At 54.2% G+C, this 24,794-nt stretch overlaps 6 protein-coding genes across 6 annotated transcripts; 3 read left to right on the forward strand and 3 right to left on the reverse strand.

Annotated features, from left to right (window-relative positions):
- Positions 1–1,549: 1,549 nt before the first annotated feature.
- On the reverse strand, positions 1,550–2,155 carry MIND_01329000 (uncharacterized protein; the record flags this gene model as incomplete). Its single annotated transcript, XM_037369740.1, has 1 exon — positions 1,550–2,155. The coding sequence occupies one exon, from the start codon at positions 2,153–2,155 to the stop codon at positions 1,550–1,552; it is 606 nt and encodes a 201-aa protein (XP_037213736.1).
- Positions 2,156–4,275: 2,120 nt separating this feature from the next.
- MIND_01329100 (Glycoside hydrolase family 76 protein) lies at positions 4,276–6,825 on the forward strand (the record flags this gene model as incomplete). Its single annotated transcript, XM_037369741.1, has 12 exons — positions 4,276–4,362; positions 4,417–4,525; positions 4,581–4,741; positions 4,847–4,860; positions 4,920–5,092; positions 5,142–5,167; positions 5,213–5,256; positions 5,306–5,317; positions 5,365–5,610; positions 5,671–5,744; positions 5,792–5,901; positions 6,043–6,825. The coding sequence occupies 12 exons, from the start codon at positions 4,276–4,278 to the stop codon at positions 6,823–6,825; spliced, it is 1,839 nt and encodes a 612-aa protein (XP_037213737.1).
- A 2,984-nt stretch (positions 6,826–9,809) lies between these two features.
- On the reverse strand, positions 9,810–11,302 carry MIND_01329200 (Glycoside hydrolase family 76 protein; the record flags this gene model as incomplete). Its single annotated transcript, XM_037369742.1, has 10 exons — positions 9,810–9,918; positions 9,964–10,209; positions 10,258–10,269; positions 10,322–10,365; positions 10,414–10,439; positions 10,493–10,674; positions 10,727–10,740; positions 10,845–10,993; positions 11,047–11,155; positions 11,213–11,302. The coding sequence occupies 10 exons, from the start codon at positions 11,300–11,302 to the stop codon at positions 9,810–9,812; spliced, it is 981 nt and encodes a 326-aa protein (XP_037213738.1).
- Positions 11,303–13,315: 2,013 nt separating this feature from the next.
- On the forward strand, positions 13,316–14,259 carry MIND_01329300 (uncharacterized protein; the record flags this gene model as incomplete). The annotated part of the gene is made up of 4 exons (XM_037369743.1): positions 13,316–13,349; positions 13,402–13,714; positions 13,766–13,916; positions 13,972–14,259. The coding sequence occupies 4 exons, from the start codon at positions 13,316–13,318 to the stop codon at positions 14,257–14,259; spliced, it is 786 nt and encodes a 261-aa protein (XP_037213739.1).
- A 3,681-nt stretch (positions 14,260–17,940) lies between these two features.
- MIND_01329400 (F-box domain-containing protein) lies at positions 17,941–19,694 on the reverse strand (the record flags this gene model as incomplete). The annotated part of the gene is made up of 2 exons (XM_037369744.1): positions 17,941–19,233; positions 19,287–19,694. 2 exons carry the CDS (start codon positions 19,692–19,694, stop codon positions 17,941–17,943), a joined length of 1,701 nt encoding a protein of 566 aa, XP_037213740.1.
- Positions 19,695–23,271: 3,577 nt separating this feature from the next.
- MIND_01329500 (F-box domain-containing protein) lies at positions 23,272–24,714 on the forward strand (the record flags this gene model as incomplete). The annotated part of the gene is made up of 1 exon (XM_037369745.1): positions 23,272–24,714. Exon 1 carries the CDS (start codon positions 23,284–23,286, stop codon positions 24,712–24,714), a length of 1,431 nt encoding a protein of 476 aa, XP_037213741.1. The 5' UTR covers positions 23,272–23,283.
- Positions 24,715–24,794: the final 80 nt, after the last annotated feature.

Raw genomic sequence — 24,794 nt, forward strand, 5'->3', positions numbered from 1 at the left:
TTAGAGCCTTGAAACATTTCCCCGCAGGGTAGTCGTTGTTTGGTGAGCGATTTGGGAGGTTTGTGACGCTGTGTCACACGACCATCAAATCTAGTCGCAGCTCTAGATAGCAGGCAGCAAGTGAGTTGTCCTTATTCTTTGTATATGAGAGGACTTCTAATAGTAGTCTGCACCTTTATTGCCCTCCCAGTGGAGACCAAACCATCAGGGTACCCAATATTGAGAGTTTCAATCAAAATATTACACAACTCGTCAACTCGGTCACTGCACCGGTTGAGCAAATCAGGGCGGATACCTTAATTTTTTTCGTACAATGATGGTAAATACCCTAAAGAACTATTTCCGGCCAATACCGGAGGTGCTGAGCAATATGGGACAACAGGAAACTGCGATTACCGCCTCATCGGGCGATTGCACAGTCACCGGGAACCACAGTATGGCATGCACACTCTGTCCCGCTCTATAGTCAATCCGTACGAATTTTGTCCAGAATTTGCGTGATATACGGCGATGGCATGAGACCAATATGATAACTTGACATTTTATCCCGTTTGGTCGCTTTCGATATTGACATGGCTGACAGCTTGCAATGCGGTTGATTGGGACAGATTGAGACCAAATGCTCGAAAGAATGTGACAATTCGGGATGGATTGAAGTTGCTACACAATACACCGAAGCTTGCTACAGAATGCTACAATATGCCCGCCCCACGATAACCTCTCGAAACTACCCGACAGTGTTGTCCCCATACGTCGACTGACCTGCTGCCAGCTGGCGCGTGGAAAATGCCAAATGGACCGCAAGCTGGAAGCTGGATATGGGTGAGCAGTTGACATGGTGCATACTGGAGGCATACCAGGAGGTGGCGACGCTGGGAAAACAACATGGCCCCGTCGCTCGTTGGAATGCATGTGTCGTCGTTCTCTAGAATCTGAGCAGATGTCAGCTGTAGGCCTAGGGTAGCACAATATCCAAGGAGTACTCACTTGAGTGGGTCCTGTATTCCTTCTCTCACTCTCATAGCCCACCTCAACTCCTTCGCCTTCGTTGCGTCCGTGTAGTGCTGAAGAATCTGTTAGGTGTTCAGTAGGAGGGACGAGACCAGGGGCTGAGATGACCTGCAGAGGACGAGGGCTGGAAAGACTTGCGGATGAGTGGGAAGGATGGTGGGGAGAGGAAAGAATGTAGGTGACGACGTCGACATGGCACCATTTTAAAATAAAAGATTGATGTCAGTCACGGGTCGATGGACTTAGAGAATTTTTGCGAGACAGCTTGAGGGAACACTGGAGCTGGTACCCGCCCAGAGGGAGACTATCTGAGATGTAAGGGTCGTGTGACTGCTTACAGCATGATGACAGAGTAAAATCGCAGCAATGATGGGACAGACTAGCGGACCGGTAGCGGGTGCGACTCCCGCATGTTCCATTTTCATTGGCTGTTGGAATTGTTACATGAGACCAAATGTGAGCATTTATGAACTAGACACAATCCATCTCAAACGAGCACATTGGTCTGACATTGATTGACATGCTGTCATAAACAGGCTCAATCCGTCCCGTTTGCGCTGACCGAGTTCTCACTGGGTGTGAGTTTGCTCAGGTTTGGAAGGTCCAATGCCATCTCCTGACGGCCCGGGGAGTCGAAGTGGAGTCTGAAATGGAATCGATTGGGACAAGAGAAAATGGCTTCGCTCCAGTGTCGGCAAGAAGCGAAGACGAATTCAAAGAGTGCATAGATGGCGCCGCGTCCGTCGACGGAAAACACAATTGGCAGCCCTTTGGCGCGTTGCAAGAAATAGCCAAACAAACGGTCTCCGGGTGGAGGAATGGGCAAATAGTAGCAGGATTGTGTCCACAGATGTGGGTCCGCGATGGCAGCGCCGCGCCATTGCTGGCACACCGCAGTAATGCTGAGCAGCAGGGTGTTGACCTCCTCTGGTCGGACAGAGAGCACCGCTGCCAGGAAAATGCGGCACAAAACCTCGGCAGGAAGCGTGTGGACTGGGTAGACAATTGTCGAGAGCTGGCCGTCGATGGCTTTGCGTCGAGCTTTGAGTCGTAGCAGCTCGGCTTCCAGCGCGTGAATAGCCTTGTCAATGGTTTCCGCCTCTTGGCGCAGCTTGTGGACATCGATGTCATGGAGGGGTTCCATTGTGTGGGCACTGGGATCCTCGCTTGCGGCTAGTGGAAGTAGAAAGGATAGGCCGGTTCTGATGCTGTGCAGGTGACAGCCCACCGTCACCTACTATCTCGGGTTCCATCACGCTAGAAGCGCCCGGAGCAGTGTGTTGCCATCGTAATGAGCCAGCCAATTTCCTTTCATACCCGTCAACGAGCCTGCCGGCCTGATGCGGAGAAACAACTCCCAATTTTGCAGTTCGGACGACCGGATATCCCTATTTGGTACAGGTAGTTTCGATATTTGGCTGCTGTGCGCATCTTACGGCGAACTGGGACCAGTATAGGACCTGCTTGAGAAGACCTGCTATCCAATTCGAGCGTGGACGCGCGGCCATCAATATAACACAAGAAGATGCTTGTTGACGTCCCATATTCACCATCAAATATCGCCCTCAGGCTTCCACTACACTCAACACTCTCCTCCATTAACAGACACAGGGAGCGAGGACCATCGCCGCCGCGCGCCTCACTCGCCGTGCCACAAATCAAGTCCACTCTCCCAAACGAACCCCCGCGAGAAACGCGCACAACGACCGTCTTTCACATCGAATAGCGCGTCCAAAGGAATTGAGGTGTTGAAGTGGAATATAGGGTACATCCAGACACAGTCAATATGGCTGTACACCCCGGGTACACCGCGATACATCGACGTTTTTCGCAAGAGGATGGCACGTGATTTTCTTTTTGAGACGGGCGCGCAAAAGCCCACCATCTTGGGGATGTACCAAAGCAGGCGATGGAGATGAATGCGCGGAGATTTTGGTCGTATTTCGGATGGCGGGATAAGGAATAGAGAGCGTTGGGAGAGGGCCGAATGGGTGTAGAAACGGGAATGAGATGCTTGATGAATACGACACATTCGATAGAAGCGAGGGAGGCAGTTCCTGAGCGAAGGGATGCTTATCGTTGAGATTTGGAATAGGCTTTCGTACATCTTCTCCTCTTTGAGCGCCATTGCTGTAGTGGTGACAACAAAGAGGAGGGATAGAGCATCGGTAGAACTCTGAACGGATTGCGGAGAGAATCAGGAGAAGGGGGGCGGGTGAGAGAGCAAAGTCGGAAAGAGATGGCCATGGTTTGCGTGTAGAAACGTGTTATGCTGACTCCGGGAACAAACGAGGCGAAAGCTGAATAGGCTGGAGGCGGCCGGTATGCGTGGTTCTCTTCAGGGTCTTCGGTGTGTATCATGGTGTCGAGGTAATGAAGTCCCTTGTCGACTGACCCCGTCGCGACAGACAACGCAAAGGTCATATTCACGCCCGCCCGTTTTGTTCTGTTTTATTGCGTTGGAGGCTCCTTCAGCTTGCTATGCAAGTCTCTCTAGCGACAGAGGAAGCGTGGATAACTCGTGGGCTGTGAGCTGGACGAAAATGGGAGGGGAGAACTGCGGTGTCGAGGGAAAACCTGGCTGCTGGTCGTGACTTTCTGTGAGGGATATTGCGCCGCTTGAAGCTGATAACGCCTTCCGAGTTGCTTGCCAACTCACAGTAGGGCCGACCTGAAGGAGAATCGTAAGCAAGACTGAGCACAAGAACTTGAAGAGTAGCGTGTCCACACACCGGTCACCCGATTAGCGCTTTAAACTCTCTCTCTAGGAGCCGCCTCATCCCTCCTGTCGTGGTCAAGTGGCTGCAAGATGTGCTTGAGGCTATTGGCAGAATCGCTCAGCTGCAGAAAAAAGAAAGCCAAAAGAAGACATACCTGAGCTTGATAGTGCGTGTGTGCGAGGGCTCTGCATCCCCCATACACGGCCGGGGGAGGAAGCGGGAGTGGAAAACGGCAGGACATCGCGGTCAGAGCGGAAGCCAAGAGGCGGATGGTCATGTGATGCGGCCGCGGCTTGATCCTGACCTTCTCCCAGCCCAGCGCTGATCCCCTCGACACCCCGGGCGGCGGTCCAGGCGGGGTGGGAGGCCGTGCCAATCCCGCTCCCAGGATCGACAAGCACCCGTGCGTCCGTGAATGGCTCTGCACATTCATTCGTCACAGCGCGGGTCAGCATCATCGGAGACGCCCATCGATCTGCCAACTATTGCGATTCCTGTTGACGGCAGTGTGTAATTAACGGGACGGACGCCCCCAGCACATCCCATGCTTCCTTTTCCCCTCCCCCTTCCCCTCCTCTTCGCTGCGGTCGTCGGGCAGGTGGCCGCGCAGCCGCCGGGCTCGTCATGGCGGGTGTGTACCTTGCACTGCCCTTTCTAGGCGTCCTTAGTCATCCCCGGGACACAGAAACCGAATATCACTACCCCGCTGCAGGACCGAATCAGCCTCGCCCAGGGCGCCATCTCGCAGGCGGTCTCGCAGCTGGACAGCAGCACGTCCATGTTTCCTAATCCCGGTACGGGGCTTTTCTGCTGCTTCTCAGAGAGCAGCTAATCCGTGTTCATTTCCAGGCAGCACTTACAAGGAAACCGGCGCTCTCTACTCCCTCCTCGCTGAATTCGACCAGCTTACGAACCGGTCGCAGTACGCGGCCAACCTCGCGCAGTATTATGCCTCGGCACAGACGGTGCTCGACAACGCTAAGTCGCAGAACTTCTCGGGTTTCTATGTGGTGTGTGAATAAGCTACGAGTCCTGCGCGACAATAGCTCATTCGTCGACTTTCAGCGTTATTCAATAACACCATGCTCACGACTGACGACAACGTAAAATGCTAGCTCAACGACGGCTTGTATGTTACAGTGCCATGCTCTATCCTTCCCGAATCCCGACGGACTGAACATGTTCCAGGAACTACGGGCACGGGGCCATCGTCGCCTACAAGACCTACAACGTCTCCGTGTTCCTCCAGTATGCGGTCCAGTCGTGGTGGGCGGCGGTGCCCTACACCATGACCCAGGCGGAGGTCGATGCGGGCAAGATGCCGTCCAAGAACTTCACTCTGGGCGCTTCGTGTCAAGGAGGTGCGGAGTGAATATGTCGTCGCGTTGCCGGAGCTGACGCTAAATGCAGCGACTCTGGCCGGCGGGTCATTCTGGGTATTTCGCGGCCAAGTATTGTTATTCCCATCTGACGCAGCATAGAACAAAGACGGGCAAAATCCTTCTGTCTACGTTATCGCCACCGGGTGCGTCGCAGCGGCATCCAAATCCCGTTGTCGCTCATACTCACAGCAGCAATTTCCTCATGTCCGTTCCCCTCTTGCAACACACGTGTAGATCTCATTCGCACGCAGCCTCTCTGCCCTGCTTGCCGAGGCGACATCGGACCCGGCTTACCTCGCCGCCGCCGCCCAGTCGATGACATTCATTCATTCACATCTTTACAATGCGCAAGGGCTCATAGAAAACGACGTCTCGGCGCGCGCCGGGGACAACTGCGCCGTGGGCATCCCGGACCTCCTGCCGTACAACTCCGGCCTCGTGATGGAGGGCCTCGCGATCTTGTACTCGATCACGAAGAACGCGACGTACAGCACCATGTAGGCTCTTGCCATCTTTTCACTGGCCTACTAGTAGCTAAGCTGACGCGATGTGCCCAGGCTCGACCAACTCGTGTCCGTGTCGTTCGCTACGAATGCGTGGACCGATAGCACGGGGATAATACAAGTGGGAAGTATGTCTATGCTCTGGTCTCGCTTTACTTTTTACTCACAAACTCAGGCGCCAAAACAGCAGACGCGTCGATTCCGCGCGGATTGGTAGCCGCTTATGTGCGCAATGCAACGAGTCCGTCCGTGCGACTCTCCATTGCGTCGTATCTCGCTGTGCAGGTGTGTATCTGTCATCTGGGCAGCTAGTGCTCTACCGGGCCGGGCTTAGAGCTAGCCGAGCCTAATCCGGGCCCGAAATCGGGAATACCGGCCCGGGAGAGGACTTGACACCAGTTACACTCTGAATAATATTTTTTTTAGTACAACGCTGTCGCCGACTTAGCAAAGCAACCTGGCGGCGACATCTACGGCGGGTTCTGGCAAGGGCCGCCCGGCCTTACGTTCGACCCAGCGTCCCAGACAACCGCCATCCAGGCACTGATAAGCTCCCTTGCGGTCACCGATTCCGGGCCCGTGTCGCCTTCTGGCACGTCCTCCGGGCCGTCCCCACCCACTAACTCGGCCGCCCCCGCCCCAAATTCCAAATCTGAGTCTTCCATTGGCGCGATCGTTGGCGGAGTTGTTAGCGGGATCCTCGTCCTCGGAGCGCTGGCAATTGTCTTGATTTGTCGGATTCGGATGCTGCGACGAAGACAGCTCCCGCTCGCGCTCCTCGAGCCGCATTACGCTGCCGTTAACATGTCGGAGGTGTCCCCCGGCCTGCCCAGTCGCCCTTCTTACAGTAGTCCGGCCCGCCCGTCCGAGACGTCCGGCCCGGTCCCGGCGGGGTACAACCCGAAGCGGCCGCAAAACCTCGCTGCGGTCGTGCCCGTCCGGAGAGCCCCGTCGCTCTCGCCCAGCAGCGAGTCGTGGGCGGTCCCGCCTCCGACTGTCATCAGCAGCCGGACACGCTCGAGCTCAGACTTTCTGCCGTCGGACTCGCAGGAGACTTCGTCCGGGCGCGGGCCGGGGGTGGAGCGGCAGCCGACGACGGAGGAGCTGGTGCGGATGCTGGTCAGCAGGATGAACGGCGGGTCCGTGGGCACGGGCACGGGCATGACGGGGCTTTATGAGGAGCCGTTGCCGGAATATCGCACAGCTTGAGAGTCCGTCATTACACATTTTTACTTGACTAGTTATCTATTTAGCCATTGCAACTTGACTTAATCGAAGAATGCCCGTTTTAAAAAATTGTCCATGGAGGTTACAACAGAATACCTTTCCCGCCACTGCCCTCGTCCAAAGAACATCGAACAATCGGACAGCGCAGAACTTCTACGCTGTACGATATTCCGGCAAGGGCTCCTCAAAGCTGGCCACCGTGCCGCCATTCACCCTGCCATGCAACATCCGCACCAGCTCCTCCGTCGTCGACTGCTCGGAGTCCGTCGGGGCAACTGCGACCGTGACGTCATGGTCTGGCACGCGTTGTTTTTGGGGCAGAGGCGGTGCCGCTTGTCAAGGGGGGTTCAAGATCCGAATCACGGATATAGGGTCGGAAAGTTTTTTTCCGACCCTCCGGGGACCCCCCCCTCCCCCCCTCCTGCCATATAGGGTAATATGTTCCCACGATTAGCATCATGTGACCACTGATGCGATCAAAAATTGGCATAAAAAATTTAATCTTTGTGAAACTTTTTTTTTTCAAAAAAATTTATGTATCTGTATATGTATGTGTGTAGGTATCTATATACCTGGAACCCTCAAATACACATGGCAGGCCATATCACTGTTCAATATGTTCACCTCTCATCAATTACCTGATGATGGGCCTGTGATAGGGTGTACTATCCAGGCTCATGGGCCTGAAAGTATATAGATATAAGTATGGGGGGTTGTGAACTATAGAAATGAGAGTGTATACACTATATTTTCAGTGTCTTTACACCCATATAAGGCCCAAATCTTTTATATACAAAAAGTTTTTTTTACCCTCCGGGGACCCCCCCCCCTCCCCCCTACCCCATGTGCCTGATAAGGATCTTGAACCCCCCTTGCCGCTTGTCATCCCGCACCATGGGCAAAGTCTGAGCCGGACGGCATCTCTGAGTGCCCGTTGACTCGGCCGGGGGTTGGCGGAGCAGCCCAAGACTCGTTGTTGGAGGCTCTGCCGGCGCGTACATTCCCGTTTTGCCCAATGCCGCCTCGGCCCTTGGAGCTGTAAGCCGGAGGGCTCCGGCCCGGGCTCGCGCCGGATGATGCCAAATACTCAAAATATTGAGGCCCGTCTCTCATATTGAGACCAGAGCCTGAGCTCGGCGCTTCAGCGGACGGCGTCGTTTGTCTCCTCTTCCGACTCCAGCAGAAGACCAGCGCCGCCATCAAGGCCAGAGCGACGAGCCCGCCGACAACGCCCGGCGACGACGACGACAATAGACCGCTTGGCTTTCGACGAGGGATTCGGAAGGGGAGAGAGTGAGTTGGTTGCCGTTGGCGCGAAAGAGAACGCGCTCGCGGTCGAAACAGGGTCATCGTCCAGGGCAAAGGAGCTGATGAGGGCTTGGATTGCGTTAATCTGAGCGCCCGCGTCGAACTTGGTCCCCGCAGGCCCATACCACGAGGCGCCATAGATATCACCGCCGCTCTGCTTCGCAAGGTCGGCGACAGCGTTGTACTAGCACACTCTTGGGTCAATCATCGATGTCGTTCAGCGGCAATAGAACGAACACACACCTGGACGGCAAGATATGCGAGCACGGACGGTCTCAGCGAGGGGCTCATCGCGTTGCGCAGGTACGCCGCCACCAGCCCGCGAGGGAGCGACCCGTCGCCTGTTCCTGGGGCTAAGAGCGGCGTCAAAACGAATGCAAAGAGGCGCGTATTGAACGAAAACACACATCCCGACGTGATGATTCCAGTACTGTTCTGTGTTAAAGATCCGTTGCCAAGAGCCTACCAGCGATCACGCGGGACGCTGTAGAAGGGGTACAACTGGTGGAGAATCCGTTCTCCACCAGGGCCTTATATACACTCCATAGTACATGTGTCATATGTTCATAACCGCCATGCGTGCTTGCTCGTCACATGCGCACCTCCATGCGCTAACACTTCCCCACGAGCAAGACACACCTACCAGGCGTAAGCAAAACCTCCTGCCGCAAGTCCCGCAGCGCCGCCATTCCCACCACCCTTCGTGTTCTCCGGGCAGTTCTTCCGGATATGGCCGAATTTGCCGCATTTAAAGCAGCCCCGCCCCTTCGCCGCACCACCTCTAGCCAGCAGTGCCGAAGACGCGCCGCCATCCAACGACCCATGTCCGCCGTCGATAATTTTCCAGCTGAGCAAGCGACTCTTGACGTTGGCGACCGTCAAGTCATCGCCAGGCAGTCCGTCGATCGCAAATACCAGGGGTTTGAAGTCCGACCCCAGCCCGTTTGTGAGCGCCAGGATAATGTCGAGATCGCTGAGCGGCGCATTAATCAGCTTGAGCTCCGCCGCCGCATCCATCACCCGACCAATCCATTCCAGCATCGATTCCGACTCGCCCTTCACCATGCCCAACCATTTCCGCTCCCCCCCGAGCTGAGCCGCCAACCCGCGAACGCGATGTATACCCTCTAGCGCAAGCCAAACCAGCCGCGGGTCGAGTTCGTCTCCAAAATGAACCAGCTGAGACGCCGAGACGCAAAGCACTAGCTCCGCATGCGCCTCCTCCATCTTCTCCGGATCCCTCACCTCCAACGCCTTCTGCAGCAGCGTAGCCGCCACTGACTCCTCGTCCTCCTCCTTCGTGTTGGCCGGAATCGTGATCCGCGGCTGAATTTGAGTCCACAGCTTCCGCCGGATCAATAGGGCCCGCGTCCGAATAGCCCACTCGGCATAGTTTCCTTCCTTGAGGACGACCAACGAGCGGTTATCGAGAACAGTAGTATCCGAGGACATGTCGTACGAGATAAGAGCGTGAGAGAGATCCAAGATGTAAACCAGCGCAAGAATGATCCAGGCGCCGAAAGGTGATATTGACCAGTTGTGTTAAAGATCCGTTGCCAAGAGCCTACCAGCGATCACGCGGGACGCTGTAGAAGGGGTACAACTGGTGGAGAATCCGTTCTCCACCAGGGCCTTATATACACTCCATAGTACATGTGTCATATGTTCATAACCGCCATGCGTGCTTGCTCGTCACATGCGCACCTCCATGCGCTAACATTCTGCCAGCCTGTCGTTGCAAGAGAGGCAGTTATAAGGTCATCAAGCCTTGGTGGGCATTCAGCGCCTAGTAAGCAGACCGGCAAGACCTACATGTTGCGATAGGTTGTGTTATGTGAAATCGAGTACAAGACGGCCAATCCCTCGACCATGAGACCGGAATTGTAGGGCAAAAGACCCAAAGTGCTCAACGCACAATTGTCGGTAGCGCTCGCTGACATCCCGTCTATCACGAGGCCCTCGCCGTTGTACAGGTGTGCACGGATGAAAGACATGGACTGCACGGCCGCCGAAAGATACTTCGCGTCCGCGGTCGCTTCTGCCAACAAAGCCGAAAGGCTAGGCACAAATCAGAAAATGACATTTTGGCGCTTGAAGGAGACGAACACAAAGAAGCCACTGGAGGGATAAGCATCGACACAAAAGCTGGCTCATACATAATTTAACGCACCCGGTGGCAATAACGACAACACCAGTATTGACGGGGTCCGTGCTCTACGTCGCGTCAGATTGTAGGGAAATGGGTCGTAATGAGAAGGGAACATAGAAAGCTCCGCCGGCCATGCTAACTGTGTGGATCATGAGCTGTCATGGTGTACTTCAGCTATGCCGGGGCACATACCGCCTTGACACGAAGGGCTCAACGTGAAGCTCTTGTTCGCCATCTTGCCCGCATCAAGCGCCGCCTGTGTGATCGTGTAGGGAACTGCTGCCGACCACGCTTCGATCGCAAATTGGAGAAACAAGGAGCTGTTATATGTCTTATATGTCTTATATGCGACAACAGCTCCATATCCGAAGTTCCTGTATCAATTTTAGCCTCCGCAGATGATGAGGAATAAGCGAAGGTGCGCACAGGCCATTATTAAGCTACCATCAAGGGCAGTGGTCAATCACAAGCTTGCCAGTAGCGCAGTAAAACGCTAGAAGATCAAGGTCAGTCATCGGGAGCAATGTACGTCCTTCACACATACTACATAAGGGCCCGAGAAGTTTGCTGCCGTCACCGCCTTCGCGGAGCCAAAGTACCCCCCGAGAGTGATGGCGTACCGCGACTGGTTCGTGAGCTGGTCGAACTCTGCGAGTTGGGAGTAAAGAGCGCCGGAGAGGCCATAGGTGGTCGCTGAACAGCGAATGAGCGCCGCTCACAGCAAAAGCGCGCAAGAAACGTCCTACCGGGGTCCGGAAACGCCAAGGTGGCACTATCCAGCTGCGAGATGGCTTGCGAGAGGGCCCCTTGGGCCAGCCGGATGCGGTCCTCGAGCGAGGTTGTGATATTCGGCTTCTGTAGTTTGGTGGGGCATGATTAACGAGCACCAAACGGCAGGTATAGAAGACGAACCCGCCATGACGCGCCCAACAGCTGCGAGGCCACCTGTGCCACCACGACCACGAGCGCAACCAAGAGAAGGGGAAGGGGGAGAGAAAGCATGAGATGTGCAGCGCCCCTCTGTTCCCGTTAATTACTAGTACGCCCGCGACAGGACTGGCACTAGCAGTTAGATGGGGTCCCGCCACCTTGGATTAGGCTGACCCGCGTAAATGAAACACGTCGGCTTCTTGTGGATTGACCGCCGCGAGAGACGATGCTGTTAGGAACTCGGACCGACAAGCCACAATCGCAGGTCTTGGAATACTCGCCACACAAAAAGAATTCGAAGGGTTTGACAACAGCGGTTAAGAGGTCGCCGAGGTATAGTTGGGCCGTGGTATTGTCAGCGTCCCGCTACATTGGATGCCTGTCAATGGTAAGTATACCACACATGAGGATGGACGACGAAAAAAGTCTGAATGAGACGAAATTAGATCAGGATGCGCCTCCGAAAGTTAACAGGAATACAAATGAGAACAAGCACAGATAGCGGGCAAAGAAAATAGGAGGATGGAATGGGGAATGCATCAGGAAGTAGAGCTTCAGTGTGCATGGCGAGCTTGAGCTGCGCCAATGACAAGTAATAAACAAAAATAGCACCGTTCACGCACCGTTTGCCTGCCCATCTACAGTGTTCTCCCTTGGCTTCTAGCATCGCTCTCGTCTTTTAACGCGATCGTAGAAGTGAACGAACCAGGAAATTGAATGGAAAATGACGAAGAACACGCATACGGGTAGCGGAAAGAAGCGAAGATGGATATGCCGCACGGTTATGGTGATGTACCGACTGGAATAGGTAGCAGGTGCATCAGTCGAGTAGGGTGGATGGTAGCTAATAGGAAAGCCGAGCCCCAGTGATATGTAACACGAGGAAGAGTGTAGGGAGACGGCGCACGAGTCACGACCACGTAGAAACACCCTGGCTACAATGGACTTGAAGGGGGGAGTCATGGCAATCGCATTGTCGGATACTCGAAGACGAATGTGGTCAGCCCGAGGAAAACAGTCGTGCCGAGCGAGCTGAGGAGATAGATGCGAAGGGCGGTTGTCGACAGAGGGATAACCCAAGGCTTGCCAATCCCGTTCTTTGTCGCCAGCTCACTTCATATCTCCAGCCCGACCAAATCGCCCTCGCCCTTGTCCTCACTTCACCCCCCACAGCGACCGAGGCCAGCGACGCTCCCTTTATTGCTTGGTCGCGCAAATGGCAAGAGCGACGCCTGGGACGACGAAGGCTGCATTTAGCCGCTAAAGAAGCTGGGTAAGCACGAGCACGAATTGACGGGTTTGACAACGCACATCGTTCCCGGGCCACTGGGAGTGTAAACTGGCATTTTCCCGCATCCACCTCCCTGGATTATGCCTCCCCGCGTCCCGTCTGTCCGCCTCCGCGCTTACTAACTTTGAAGTTACTCGAGAGTTAAGCAAGTCCCGGGAACCTGGCCAAAAGCCGTCAGTAGACGGCATTGGCATCATAAGACAGACCGCTCGCCGCCTCCATCCTCCTTTCGGTAGCTTGAGGGGCGCGCCAAAGGCACCAGCCGTGGGCCGAAGTACAAGGAAGAGTGGTCTTGAGTGTGTCACACTGTGACTTTGACATTTCTTCTTTGACATCGATGTGGCGATCCCGCAAAGCCCACGTAGAGACAGCGCCCTCGTCGAGCGTGCCTCAGCCTCAATGCGACGTTCCTGCGCACCAGAGGGACGAGAATCCGAGTCGACTGGGGCGGCGCAGCATACTTATGCGGTGGGGTACTTGGGAGTCGGCATTGTCATGATCAGCAACTTATCATTCCCGCTCTCCGTCCGAGACCCCCAGACTTTTTGCGTGGCAGCCTAACCAGTGGCACGTAAACTCACCTTGTCCACAACTGGCCACCCGCTCCTGTTTACTCTCGAGTCTCTCAGGGTGCATGCTCTATCCTGCGCTTCAACGCCGCCGCCGGTTAGGCGCCACCGTCAGGAAACACTATATCTGTAAGCTCTACTGTGACCCAGGTATTTATACCCGTCCTCGTGTCCGATTGCGCTCACACGCCCACACAGGTTTCCTCCACTCCACCAGCACTATCGATGAGCGCCAGTGAATCCCCCTGCTCGCCTCTCTGTATGTCTTCATTCGATCCTCCGATACGCCCCAATCTAACCCAATCGACCAGTCTCCTCGCCTGACGCAGACCTCGAGCTGCTCTCCTCCGATAAAGTCCTTTTCAAGGTCCATCGCAAGAACCTCAAGTTCCACTCGGATGTCTTCGCAGCCATGTTTTCCGCTGCACATGCCGACCGCGAGGGTGCAGCGCCGATCGAGCTATCGGAACCGTCGGCGGTACTGGAGCTGCTGTTCCAGTACATGTACCGCCAGCCCCAGCCAGCGCTCCGGGCCGTGCCCTTCACTGTTTGCGCCCAGCTCGCGGAGGCCGCGCAGAAGTATCTGGTCTACTCCGCGATGCCGATCTTGCAGCAGAAAATGCGGTGCGTTGGGAACCCCAGCAGTCTCATCGGAAGTTAACGTTCTAATCGCAGAGACAACATCGACCAGGAACCGCTCGAGGTCCTGGCGTTTGCGCTCAGGCACGATTTGGCCGCGCTGGCGAATGACGCGGGGCGCAAGTCGCTCGGTATACCGCTCAAGAAGGCTGCAGCTGTAATGTCGGCGGAGGCGTTTATCAAATGGGTACGTCGCCACCATTGAGATCTCTATAGCGGTCAGTGAATGGTTCTCACTTTAGGCTATTTTCTATGACGAGTGGCACGCCGAGGCTCGTACCAGTCTTCAGAAAGCGATCAGAGGGCTGAAATGCAATTGCGGCGTGTATGTGACAAGCGGCGGCCCAGATGTGCAGGAGGCCATGCGTCTTCTGCGCAACCCAAGCTTGGGGTATGAGCGGCGCGATGCAGGATATCTGCGCGGGACAATGCTGAATGGCAACGTGAATTATCTCGACCGGCAACTGAACCCGCCGCCACCCACTGCCAGCGGTATCCTGAGGGGGCCAGAGCGGGATGCCCTTATTTGATGGTAGCACATCCGCAATACACATTAATATTCTCTGCTGCTCCGAGTCTTCCCGGACCTTGTACTATGCGTGCTCGCCGATCCGATATCTCGCATCTCGCCCCCTCGCCGGAGCGAGCAAGCAAAAAAAGGACGTTTCTCGAGCGAATTCGACGGTGGAGTTGGGTGGAACACGACAACTGTGTATGGGGGAGCCCGAACAGCGTGTCGACAGGGACTCATAAAACGGAATTGGTAGGACCGGCCACCATGACAAGGCTTCAAGATCGTCGCTGCGTAATAATGCCTGGGTGTCTTCGGCGACTCTTCGCGAATGCCCCGCAACTGGTATCTTCCAGGGTAAAACGCTCTGATAAACGATAGGAAGGTGGTTTATCGTAGCTGGACATCGTCATCCATTCGATGAAGTCAAGCCAACGACACCAATCCACGCAGAACGAGGAGTTATTCAGCGTCCTTCCCAAAGTTTGAATAGCGAAGAGCATTGGGCCATTTACTCCAACATTGGATGTTTCCCCAACACCAAATACCGCTGGGGATGTCGGGTACCACGACTCGAAGAGCGCGGGCACACTCATTGGGGAAGCGCCACGTTGCGAAAACGTGAGCGAAAAGCGTCTTTCCGTCGGGAATCGGGGGAGGAAACAAATATCTGATGGAGATGGGATAAAGCTACAGCAGAGGATACACTCGACAGAAGCCATATCTGCGGAGTACAAGAACACCCAAAATCCATGAGGACGGACGGCGTGACGTGACCGGTGTGACTCCACAGAAAAAGGGACGTTTTCCGACTTTCGACGGAGAAGATAGTCGAAACACGAGTAAGAGAAGGTCGATGGAGAACGCTGAAAGCGATGGCTATACGGGTGCCAAAATGGGAGGTTTCGCCAGGTAACGCGGGATGTGAGGAATGTTGGTGGTAGGATCGTTGGTAGGCGAAAACAGATAATGTGTTTGAGGCTTGTCGGTATTGGAACGGCAGGAGATATATGACACCGACCAAAAACACCATTGCAGCAGTTCAAGTGTGTTTGAAGGTACAAAATAGTGACTGCATAGGTTCTCCACGGTGAACAAATGCGCCTAACTAGCATCCTTTAGATCGGAATGCATTGGTTGTCGATGAAAAGGGGGGGTTCCGCGTAGAGGATGTGGTGCGTTGGGTGAAAACGGAGACGCGAAAACGTGGCGCTGTTAGCGCGGGAGGGCGGGTCTGACCACTGGCGGGATCGTCAGCGAGACCGCCTTTGAGCGGGTCTGGGGCTGAGAGTCGCGGGTGATAGTGATGGATTATGGGTGAGGAAATGGAAGTGGCGCGAAACGTGTCGCAAAGTAGACATAATTCCGCCCCTTGACTGGTGCAGTTAGTGAATGCAGAGGATATCAGACTCGGAAGGAGCCACGCACTATGCTGTCCTTGGCAATATGGTTCTCGTTTCTGTCGTTGGATAGGTAGCGCGGAGCAAAGCGATAGCCGCCAGCCTGGAAACCTTGTCAGTACCGCGGAAGGGATGAAAAAATGCGGTTTGGACGCACAATCGTTTGGATAATCATCCATCCAGCGGATTTGGGGGCGAAGTTGGTCCCACTAGATGACGCGCGGGGAGCTGCAGCAGCCATATGTGGTGGATATGGCGGGTGTATGGCCGGTTTCATCCTCTGTTTAGCTTTCTCTCCAACCTCTCTCTCCAATGCAGCCCATCTTCCGGAGTTCCGCACCAAACGCAGCCAAGTTTAACGCCCAATCGTCCGGAAAGTCATTCGACAATGCTCGTGCAATCTAGCAGAGGAGTTAGGAAGGAGAAAGTTGGTCGAGTGTAGGCAAAGGGAGTGTCCCGACGAACCGAGTCGAACGTTTCTTTCGCCCTAACTCCAGGTAAGTGGTATGAGGGAAGAGAGCATGAGCTTGAGCTTGAGGGGCAATGAGGGCGGGTGACAATAAGTGGTGGTCGATGACAAGAAGAGAAAGCTTTGTGACCGACTTGTTACTTCAGCACTTCGACCACAATTCCATCCAAATTCCATCCCACACCTGCTGTCCATATCATATCTAGCACTACTACCATCCATGCAAGAGGATAACGGTACACGCAACAGCGATCGTGAAGCGCTTAGCCCTCTTGACGTGGCTCGCCTCCGAGAAGAGGCGGAAACAGTGGACAAAACGATTAACACGCTCAAGGCGCAACTGGCCCAGCTCGAAGACCGGCAGAGATTCATCCGGGGCAAGCTTGCCACCGTCACCTTCCCCGTCCACATACTTCCTGCCGAGATCCTCTGCCATATTTTCCGCGACACCGTGTCCTTCACGATGCCTGAAAGAGTCAACCACATGCTGCTCAGCATCACTGCCGTCTGTCAGCAATGGCGCGGCGTTGCGATCGCAGACACCCACCTCTGGGCAATGGCTTTCTATACCTGCTTCGGGGCCCTAATCTACTGTTTGACCATTTCCTCCAACGCACCCGCGGTCTTCCGATCACTGTTCACCTACACTGGCCGGAACACGGTGGACCTCGGCTTCAACTCTCAGAGTTGTTCGACTCCTGTCACCAGTGGAAGGAAGCCACTCTCTCTAGTGGTCATGATAGCAACTTTGCACTCGATTCCCTTGACACCGTCTGGAACCTTCCATATCTAACCAAACTTACGCTGGCTGTCGATCTCCACATGGAAGATCTAGATTACCAGACATTTTCCAACACGCCTCGTCTCCGAGCTCTCGGGATTCGCTACCCTTTTCTGATTCCTCGACTCGGATTCCCGATGCACCAGCTACAACAACTCACTCTGCTCCATCGTGTATTATGTCGCGATCTCCTTGCCCTCCTTCCCCATCTTGTAGCACTGGAGGAGCTTACTCTCGGCCACGACAGCGAGTTTTCTGACCGTGAATTCCCTCCATCAGCCATTACAATGCCCTTCTTGACGACCTTACGTCTCCTTGGAGAGGAAAGCATGGAGCTCATGGACTTTTTGATCCTCCCTTCCCTCAAAACTCTTTGTCTTTCTGCATTCGCCGACTACGAGGCGGACCTTGACTCTCCCCTTATGCAATGTCTTTTGCGCTCCGCGGCCCCTCTCGCTTCTCTATCTATCGAAAATGTGGATTATGCAGCGTTCAGTACACTGTTACAACAATCCTTTATTAAAAATACTCTCCGAAACCTTACCATCGACTCGCTGAAGATGACTATCGGCGAGGAGAAAGCCATCGTGTTTGCGCGCGGATTTCCTTCCAAATCTCGAATCTCTAGCTTTTGTCGTGCCTATGGCGCTGCAGACTCCATTGATTCTCCGCCCTTCTTGAGAGGCCTCACTCAGCGAGTGGCCGACGCGAGTTTTCGCGGGCTCCGACACGAACTGAAGCTCCGGAGGTTTCTTGTCCAGCCGTTTACCCCAGGCGCAATCCGCGGGGACGATATAGAGCCCTATATAGATATGTTGCACGATTTGCAACGCAGTCTGGACACGGATGTCCATGACTCATCGGGAACTGTTGCTTGTGGTTGTGCACCATTCTGCTATTAATCTAGGCCCAAGTGGCGAAAGCTAGCCCTCAGTAATTGCCCATGTCGAAGAAAGAACTGCATAGCATATGAAGCAATGTTTGAAACAATATGTAAATTACAAGCAAAAGTGAAAAGATACACTGCCGTACTCTTGAGTCATATGAATGTTATCGCATGTAAAACCTTGCCATATTAGCTTCCCTCATATCCAAATCAAGCACACCAGCGTCCACCAACTCTGCGAACCTGTACAACACCTCTGCGTCGACGCTTCGGGGATCGCGGCCCATGCAGTAGAGCCCTAGGCAGAACATCATATCTGAATGATCCAAGCTCTTGACTCTGCTCTCCACTAAGCAACGCAGCACGGAATCGGAGAAAGTAAGGTGCGTGGAAACCGTCAGCGATATCAGCTGAGGGAGGAGGACGTCAGAACAGGCGACCGTGAGGCCGGCAAGAAGCACGTCAGTGATAAGCGCCGGCTTGCCCAACGCGGGGTCGGTTATCCACAGCTCCTCAAGCTGAATCAAGTCGGTGAGCGCGTGCAGCAAGTCGTCCACCGAAATCTCCACAAACAGGATTAGATGCCGCAGCGTCATTCCGAAGCCCGAGCGCTCGGAAAGCGCCGAGAACTGTGCCCGGCTCCATAGCGGGAGATGCAGTTTGGGGACTGAAATCATCCGCGGAGCAATGTGCAGCTGTGAGACGAGCGGGAGGGACAATGATGCAAATATGTTGCCAAGAGACACGTCGTCCGTCTCGTTGGAAGTCCGAGACAGCTGTAGGACCAGACAGTGGACCATACAAGCGATAGGCGGTACTGGTCTCATTTCGGTCCAACTTGAATGGGAAATTTCCAGGACCGCCCGAAGACAAAGTATCGCTTTTGGCGGCAGTTTTGCCAGTGGAATGCAGCGAAGGAGAGCAGGATTGAGCAGCTGTTCGTTGCTACAGCTGGAGTACGTGAAGAGCTCCAATTGGTGCCAGGGCATCGACCTAATCAAGTTCCGCAAGTCGCCAGTGAACGCAAAACGCCGGAGCTTGGGTGCGTAGTCGAATGTTGGCATCAAAGCATATAAATATGGGTTGGATACCACGCCGGGGTTCTGTTCTCCTACTTGGACGTCGAGGACCTCCAGGTTCTCCAATCGTCCACAGGCGTGCGCCAGCCATGGCCAGCTGCCGTCGTCGAAACTAATCGAAACCACTTTCCACCGGTGGGCATGGTCCGCAAGCAGGCGGAGCACGCCCGTATACACATAATCCGGGGCTCGTTTGTCCGTTACCGCCCCAATCTGGAACGAAAGCGGGCAGGGGACGCCTCTGTCGAGGGACTTTGCGAGAACGCGCTCCAGCGTCCGCTGCTCGACCACCTCGTGGCCCCAGAGATGCAGATTCGCGCTGAAGTGTGTCCACAAAGAGGGCGTTCCGGTGACAATCGCGTGCCAGCGCCAGCAAACCTGGATGCATTTTCGTCAGCGCACGGATTCAAGCTAGAAATGCACCCGAGTACCCCAGAAATCAGCCACAAGTGCCTCTTTACGAGCGCATGGAACCTCTTCAGCGTATACACGGGGTCCAAGGCGACTTTAGCGTCGCGGTCCGGCTCGCAATACTCGAAAATGTACCCCAGCAGCTCGTTCGGCAACCGACGAATATGGCACGTCAGCGCGCCGTCGCAGGCAGCAACATAGTCAGCGGCTTTTCTCCGCTCAGACTGAAGTCGCGCTCTCTCCGGCCCAGCTTCTGAGGTCACCATCCAGTCGTCATACACCACCAGCTCTTCCGGCCCGTGCTCCTGTACAGAGCGGAGTTCCGCGGCAGCTTGGGTGTCCAATTCGATGTTGGAGCGAAGAAGGGCGCGAATACGCTCTTGCGGCGTTGGGGATGGTACGAGTTGCGAAGAGTCCGCCGGACTCATGACGACGAGAATAAAAAGGAGAATGTATGACTAAGCATGCAGAAATTGATCGAAGTCCAAAATTTCTATGTGGATCGAGTAAGTAGAGGAACAGGTCTATCAGTTGCGCTACCTCTCCAACAAAAAGGAGTATAGCGTGAGCAGGTACCAATGATCATGGAAGATAACGAGATAACGAGTCATAAGAAGGTAAAGCAAGCGGGAGTGGGAGGTAAATGATGTTGTTGGTGACGAGCAGGGCGTGAAGGATGATAAGAAGGAAAAGAAGAGGAAGCCGACTATACATATTGCGAAACAGAGAGTGTGATCGGATGAAATTAATCATGATTTCATCCTCTGCCTGCCAATGTCCCAGCGACGAAGAGGATTTGGTCCATCATATGGCCAAAATGGGAGTTGTTATTGCTCCAGCGGTCTATGCGGGCCCGTTTGGAAAAATAATAAATCTGAAAGATATCAGTTGAGTGAGCGAGATTGCGGCGCCGCCACAGACTTTGTGTGAGAATCAGATAGTTTTCGTACGAAACTTCACTCACTCCGAGGAAATTGGTCCCCTCCGAGAAACTTTTCCTGCCACGAGAAACTTTTCCTGCTCCGAGAAACTTTGGCACACCGAGAAACTTTTCTCTTGCTTTTTCTCCCTTTGACAGCTGGACCGGCAATGCAGTTACCGGCTGCCGAGTCACGTGTAACTACTTAACTAAAGAATTGCCGTTCATTTTTTCAAGTTGCACCATAACCGCAACAGACAAGGCTACGACGGCTGAGTGCTGTACTGCGTCAATGGTGTCTGAACTCAGGTAGAACTGCATGATCACCGTTGATGGGAAACTCATGCATATGTTGCTTCAGCTCACTGCCCAGTGCCAGCAGCTGGGAGGTGTTGCTACGACCAGCTCATGATGAAAATAGCAAAGGCATATTAGTAGGTAGTATTATATATGCTGCTTGGCCGCCCGACGATTTCGGGCCTGGATTTTACAGGCCTAAGCTTTGCGCCTGCCTAAGCATCAGGGCTCTGCCGACCCAAGCCGGGCTGGCCGAGGTTTTAGATTCAAGCTGCCGTTATCCAGCCAAACAGCAGCTGAGCGCGCGGCTGAACCCGGATGGAAGCACGATAATTGCCGATGAAAAGCCATGGACCCATGGTCCATGCGGCAAAGTATCAATATAAAGCCGCCATAACCTGCCATCCATGCTGCCTGCACCAGAGCAAGCGGCGAACAGGTGGCCATCACAACAACGCGTGACTCGGCAAGCAGTAATTTTATTGCCGATCCAGCTCCTCGAGCAAGAAAACTTTCTCGGAGGGCCGAAAGTTTCTCGAGGCAGGCGAATTTTCTCGGAGTGGACGAAGTTTCTCGGAGCTCTCAGACTGAGTCAAAGTCTCGTAAAAAACTGCCTATCTCTCATACAAAGTATGTGGCGCCGCTGCAATCTCGCTCACTTGACTAATATCTGTCAGATTTATTATTTTTCCAAATGGGCCCGCATAGCGGTCAACCCTGTAGAACAACATACATTCCAATAAGCTCCAGCGGCATATTTGCAAGAACTCGGGTCCACTTTTCCGACAATCGGCAACCAACGAAAAGGCACTCGACCAGGGCGTTCGCGTTTGAAAGTCGAGGACGAAACAAATATTTTGCAAGTAGGGCATGCCCCTCGACCAGGAAATAGGGTCTATAGAGCTATATGCGAAGTCTATGTGGACACGCAAAATCGCTTCGCTGACAGCGTGACTGTGACTGTGTGACGGCGGAAAGGAGGGCGAGAAATGTCGACGATGGAGTGGGTTGTATCAGGAGGAGACATAGCGGGGATTATATGAAGAGTGTCGAAGGCAATGTGTGAACCGTTTTTGCGTGTTTCGATGGGTGTACTTGAAAGATTGGCACCGGCATCGAATACAAATCTGTGGAAGAGTTATTGCAAAATCCGGGTAATTAAACGCAATACAGACCAAATGAGATAACATTGAGTTGAAGAAGAGCAGACCCCCATGATTTCAGCGTGATTGCCCGCGACCAGCGTTATGACCTATTCCCCGCACGCTCCTACCCCGCAGCCAATGGGTTCCACAATGATGTGGTCGTAGTGGCGCCAGCCACCGAAGGAAAGCAAAATGATGGTCATTTGGTGCCCGTTCCCCAAAGTCTGACGACAACGACCATTTGGCGGCATATACGGCCAGGTAGAGTCATGCTTATCCACCAGGATTTGACCGCGGAAGATGAGAAGCAATCGGTCAAGCTCTGACAGCATCTCTCGAAGGACCGGGGTCCAGTTTGTCCCAAGAAGGGTCAAGCACGAAAACGCGCTCGAAACGGGCCTTCGCGTCCGATGTCGGGAATGATATGAATGTTTCGATATGATAGGATGTCCATTTATCAGGAGATACGGTCCAAAGAATCGTATGTGGCATGCATGGGGACTTGCAAAATCGATCCTTGGCTGCGTGACCGTGACATGCGTGACCACGACTGGAAAGGGCGAGAAGAAAAAGAGGATTTTGGAGCGAATTCGAAGATTAGAGCTTATTAGCAGCGCAAAAAAATCCCTCGCTTAGGCTCGCTTAAGGCCTCTCGACCAATCAGAGGGCCAGAAAAACGCTAAGCGAGCGTTTTTTTGGAGTTGCTAATAAGCTCTATTGAGGTGGTTGAGACGGAGCGAGGGGTGATGAGGGGCCGGTGTCGGGTGGAAAATGCAGTTAAAAGCCTGCTCGGCATTCAAGACTGAAGATTCTGGAAGAGCGGCTTCTGCCGGTGTTGTCGTGTATGAGACAGAGTCAAGGCAGTCGAATTTGGTGAAGCTACAGTTGACAGATCGGTGGGGAATATGACGAGAAACGTGAAAAAGGAGTCTTCAAGCCGGAAGGACTCTCAGGATTGCTGTTGAAGGCGACGACCGCTTGTCTGGAGGAATACGTTATTCATGAGTAGGCAGGGCTCGAAAACGCCACGCACCACGGTAATGCCTATCGGAAGCCCGCGTTGTTACTCGTTGTCGGAGAGATGGAGGGTACAGCATACACACGAGACATACTCCAGCCTACAAAACCTAGTCAGCAAGGCAATAGGAAAGCGGGGGTAACACACCCTTGGCCCAACACTGATAGAAGCAACATGTCTGTATCCCATGCTGCCGAGATGAACGACAAGAGACAGCAGTATTGGGCGGCGAAGGAGGTGATTGCTCTTTGCTCAGCCTCGCCCTCCCCTCTTGGATACAGCATATCTCCAGTTGTCTCCTACAGCCGGAGAGCTATCCGAAGCTCCAATGGCGACTGAATCCCCAGAAATTAAGGCCAGCTGACGATATCTAGCAACTTGAAAAGAGTCAAAGAGGGAATGGTGCTAGCATTCGCCTACGAACCAAGGGTAGGGTCGACATCTTCCCTAGCGTTGACATGTAGGGAGGGAGTCGGGAGGATAAGAGCTGGAGCGCGGGCGAGAGACGAGAATGGTCGTTGTCAAAAAGGAAGCATTCCGCTGTGACTTGTCACCTCGGCATTTTCCATCCCGCGTTCATTGGTAAGTACTCCATATACCTTACTTGAGATTGACGTCCACGCAGAACGATCGTCTACATGGCTCCGCCCAACTCGGGTGCGCAAACCCTCACCGCTGCGGACGTGCTTCTCCTGCGTCAAGAGGCGGAGGCAATCGACGAAACAATCACCGCGCTCAAAGCGCAGCTCGTCCAGCTCGAAGACCGACAAAAAGCCATCCAGGACAAGCTTTCCACCCTCACCTTCCCCGTCCAGACACTCCCCGCTGAGATTTTTTGCCATATTTTCCGTGCCACGCTGTCCTCGACAGACCCTCGGAAGGTCAACGCCATGCTGCTCAGTATCACTGCGGTCTGCCAGCGATGGCGCCGGATTGCCATCGCCGACCCCAATTTATGGACCACGACTTGTTATTTCCTGCAGGGTCGTGACCACTTCGACCCTGTCTTTTCTCACTTCTTGGAACGCACCCAAGGACTCCCAATCACGGTTCACGTAGACGCACGTGAAGAAAGCTGGCTTCCACCGCCGCTATTTACCTCCTGCCGCCAGTGGAAGGAGGCCAGTCTATCACTCGCCGGGGCCAATGCCATCAAGATAGGCCTCGGACTTGACTCTGCTTCCATCGACAACATATTGGATCTTCCGCACCTCACAAAACTCACCCTCGACCTCGGCTTCTACATGGAATATCAAGAGGACCAGACATTCTCTAACGCACCGCTGCTTCGAGACTTGGCCATCGGCGATGCAGTCTTGATTTCCGGCCTAGGATTCCCGGTGCATCAACTGCAAAAACTGACTCTCCTGCATACTCTGTCATTGTCTGATCTCGTTGCCCTGCTACCCCAGCTAGTGGTACTCGAGGATCTCACTCTCTGCGATGAGTGCGACGAGGGCGATGTCCAGAGCACTCAGCCCCCAGTCGAAATGCCTTGTTTGACGACACTGCGTCTCTCTGGCTACCACAGCCACACCATAATGGCCTATGTGCTGCTCCCGCGCCTGAGAAACCTGGAGCTCTCCGATTTGGACGGCGTCACCGCCGAGTCTGACGTCCTGGAGTGTCTCTCGCGCTCCTCTGCCAACGTGTCTTCTCTATCAATTGCAGACACCGAATATTCCACGTTCAGCACCCTGCTGAATAGTCCGGCTATCGGCGGTGCCCTCAGGGACCTCACGATCGGCTCGTTGCAAATGGGGCCCAGCGATAACGCGGCGCTCGTTGCGCTTTTCTCCCGCGCGGATTTTCTCCCGAACATCGAGTCGCTCATGTTCGTTCCGCCCCCTGTCGCGTCGTTCTCGTCGTTTCTCCACACGTTCCTGGACGGCCTGGCCCAGCGGGTGGCGGATGCATCCCTGCGCGGCCTCGCGCATGAAATCAAGCTCCAACGCCTTCTCGTCCAGCCGTCTGCCCCGGCTACTAGCCTCCGCGCGGAGGATCTCCGCGCGGTGCGTGATCTGCAGCAACGCTTGAACATCCATGGCCATGTTCCAGACAAGTACTAGGGGAACGTGGTTGACGGTGTAGTATGAACGAAAATAAGATGTGGGCCATGTACTTGGTGCGGTTATTAAAATCATTCGTG

This window comes from Mycena indigotica, assembly GCF_014461135.1.
Source record: "Mycena indigotica strain 171206Taipei chromosome Unknown Mind.scaff0015, whole genome shotgun sequence".
NCBI lineage: Eukaryota > Fungi > Basidiomycota > Agaricomycetes > Agaricales > Mycenaceae > Mycena > Mycena indigotica.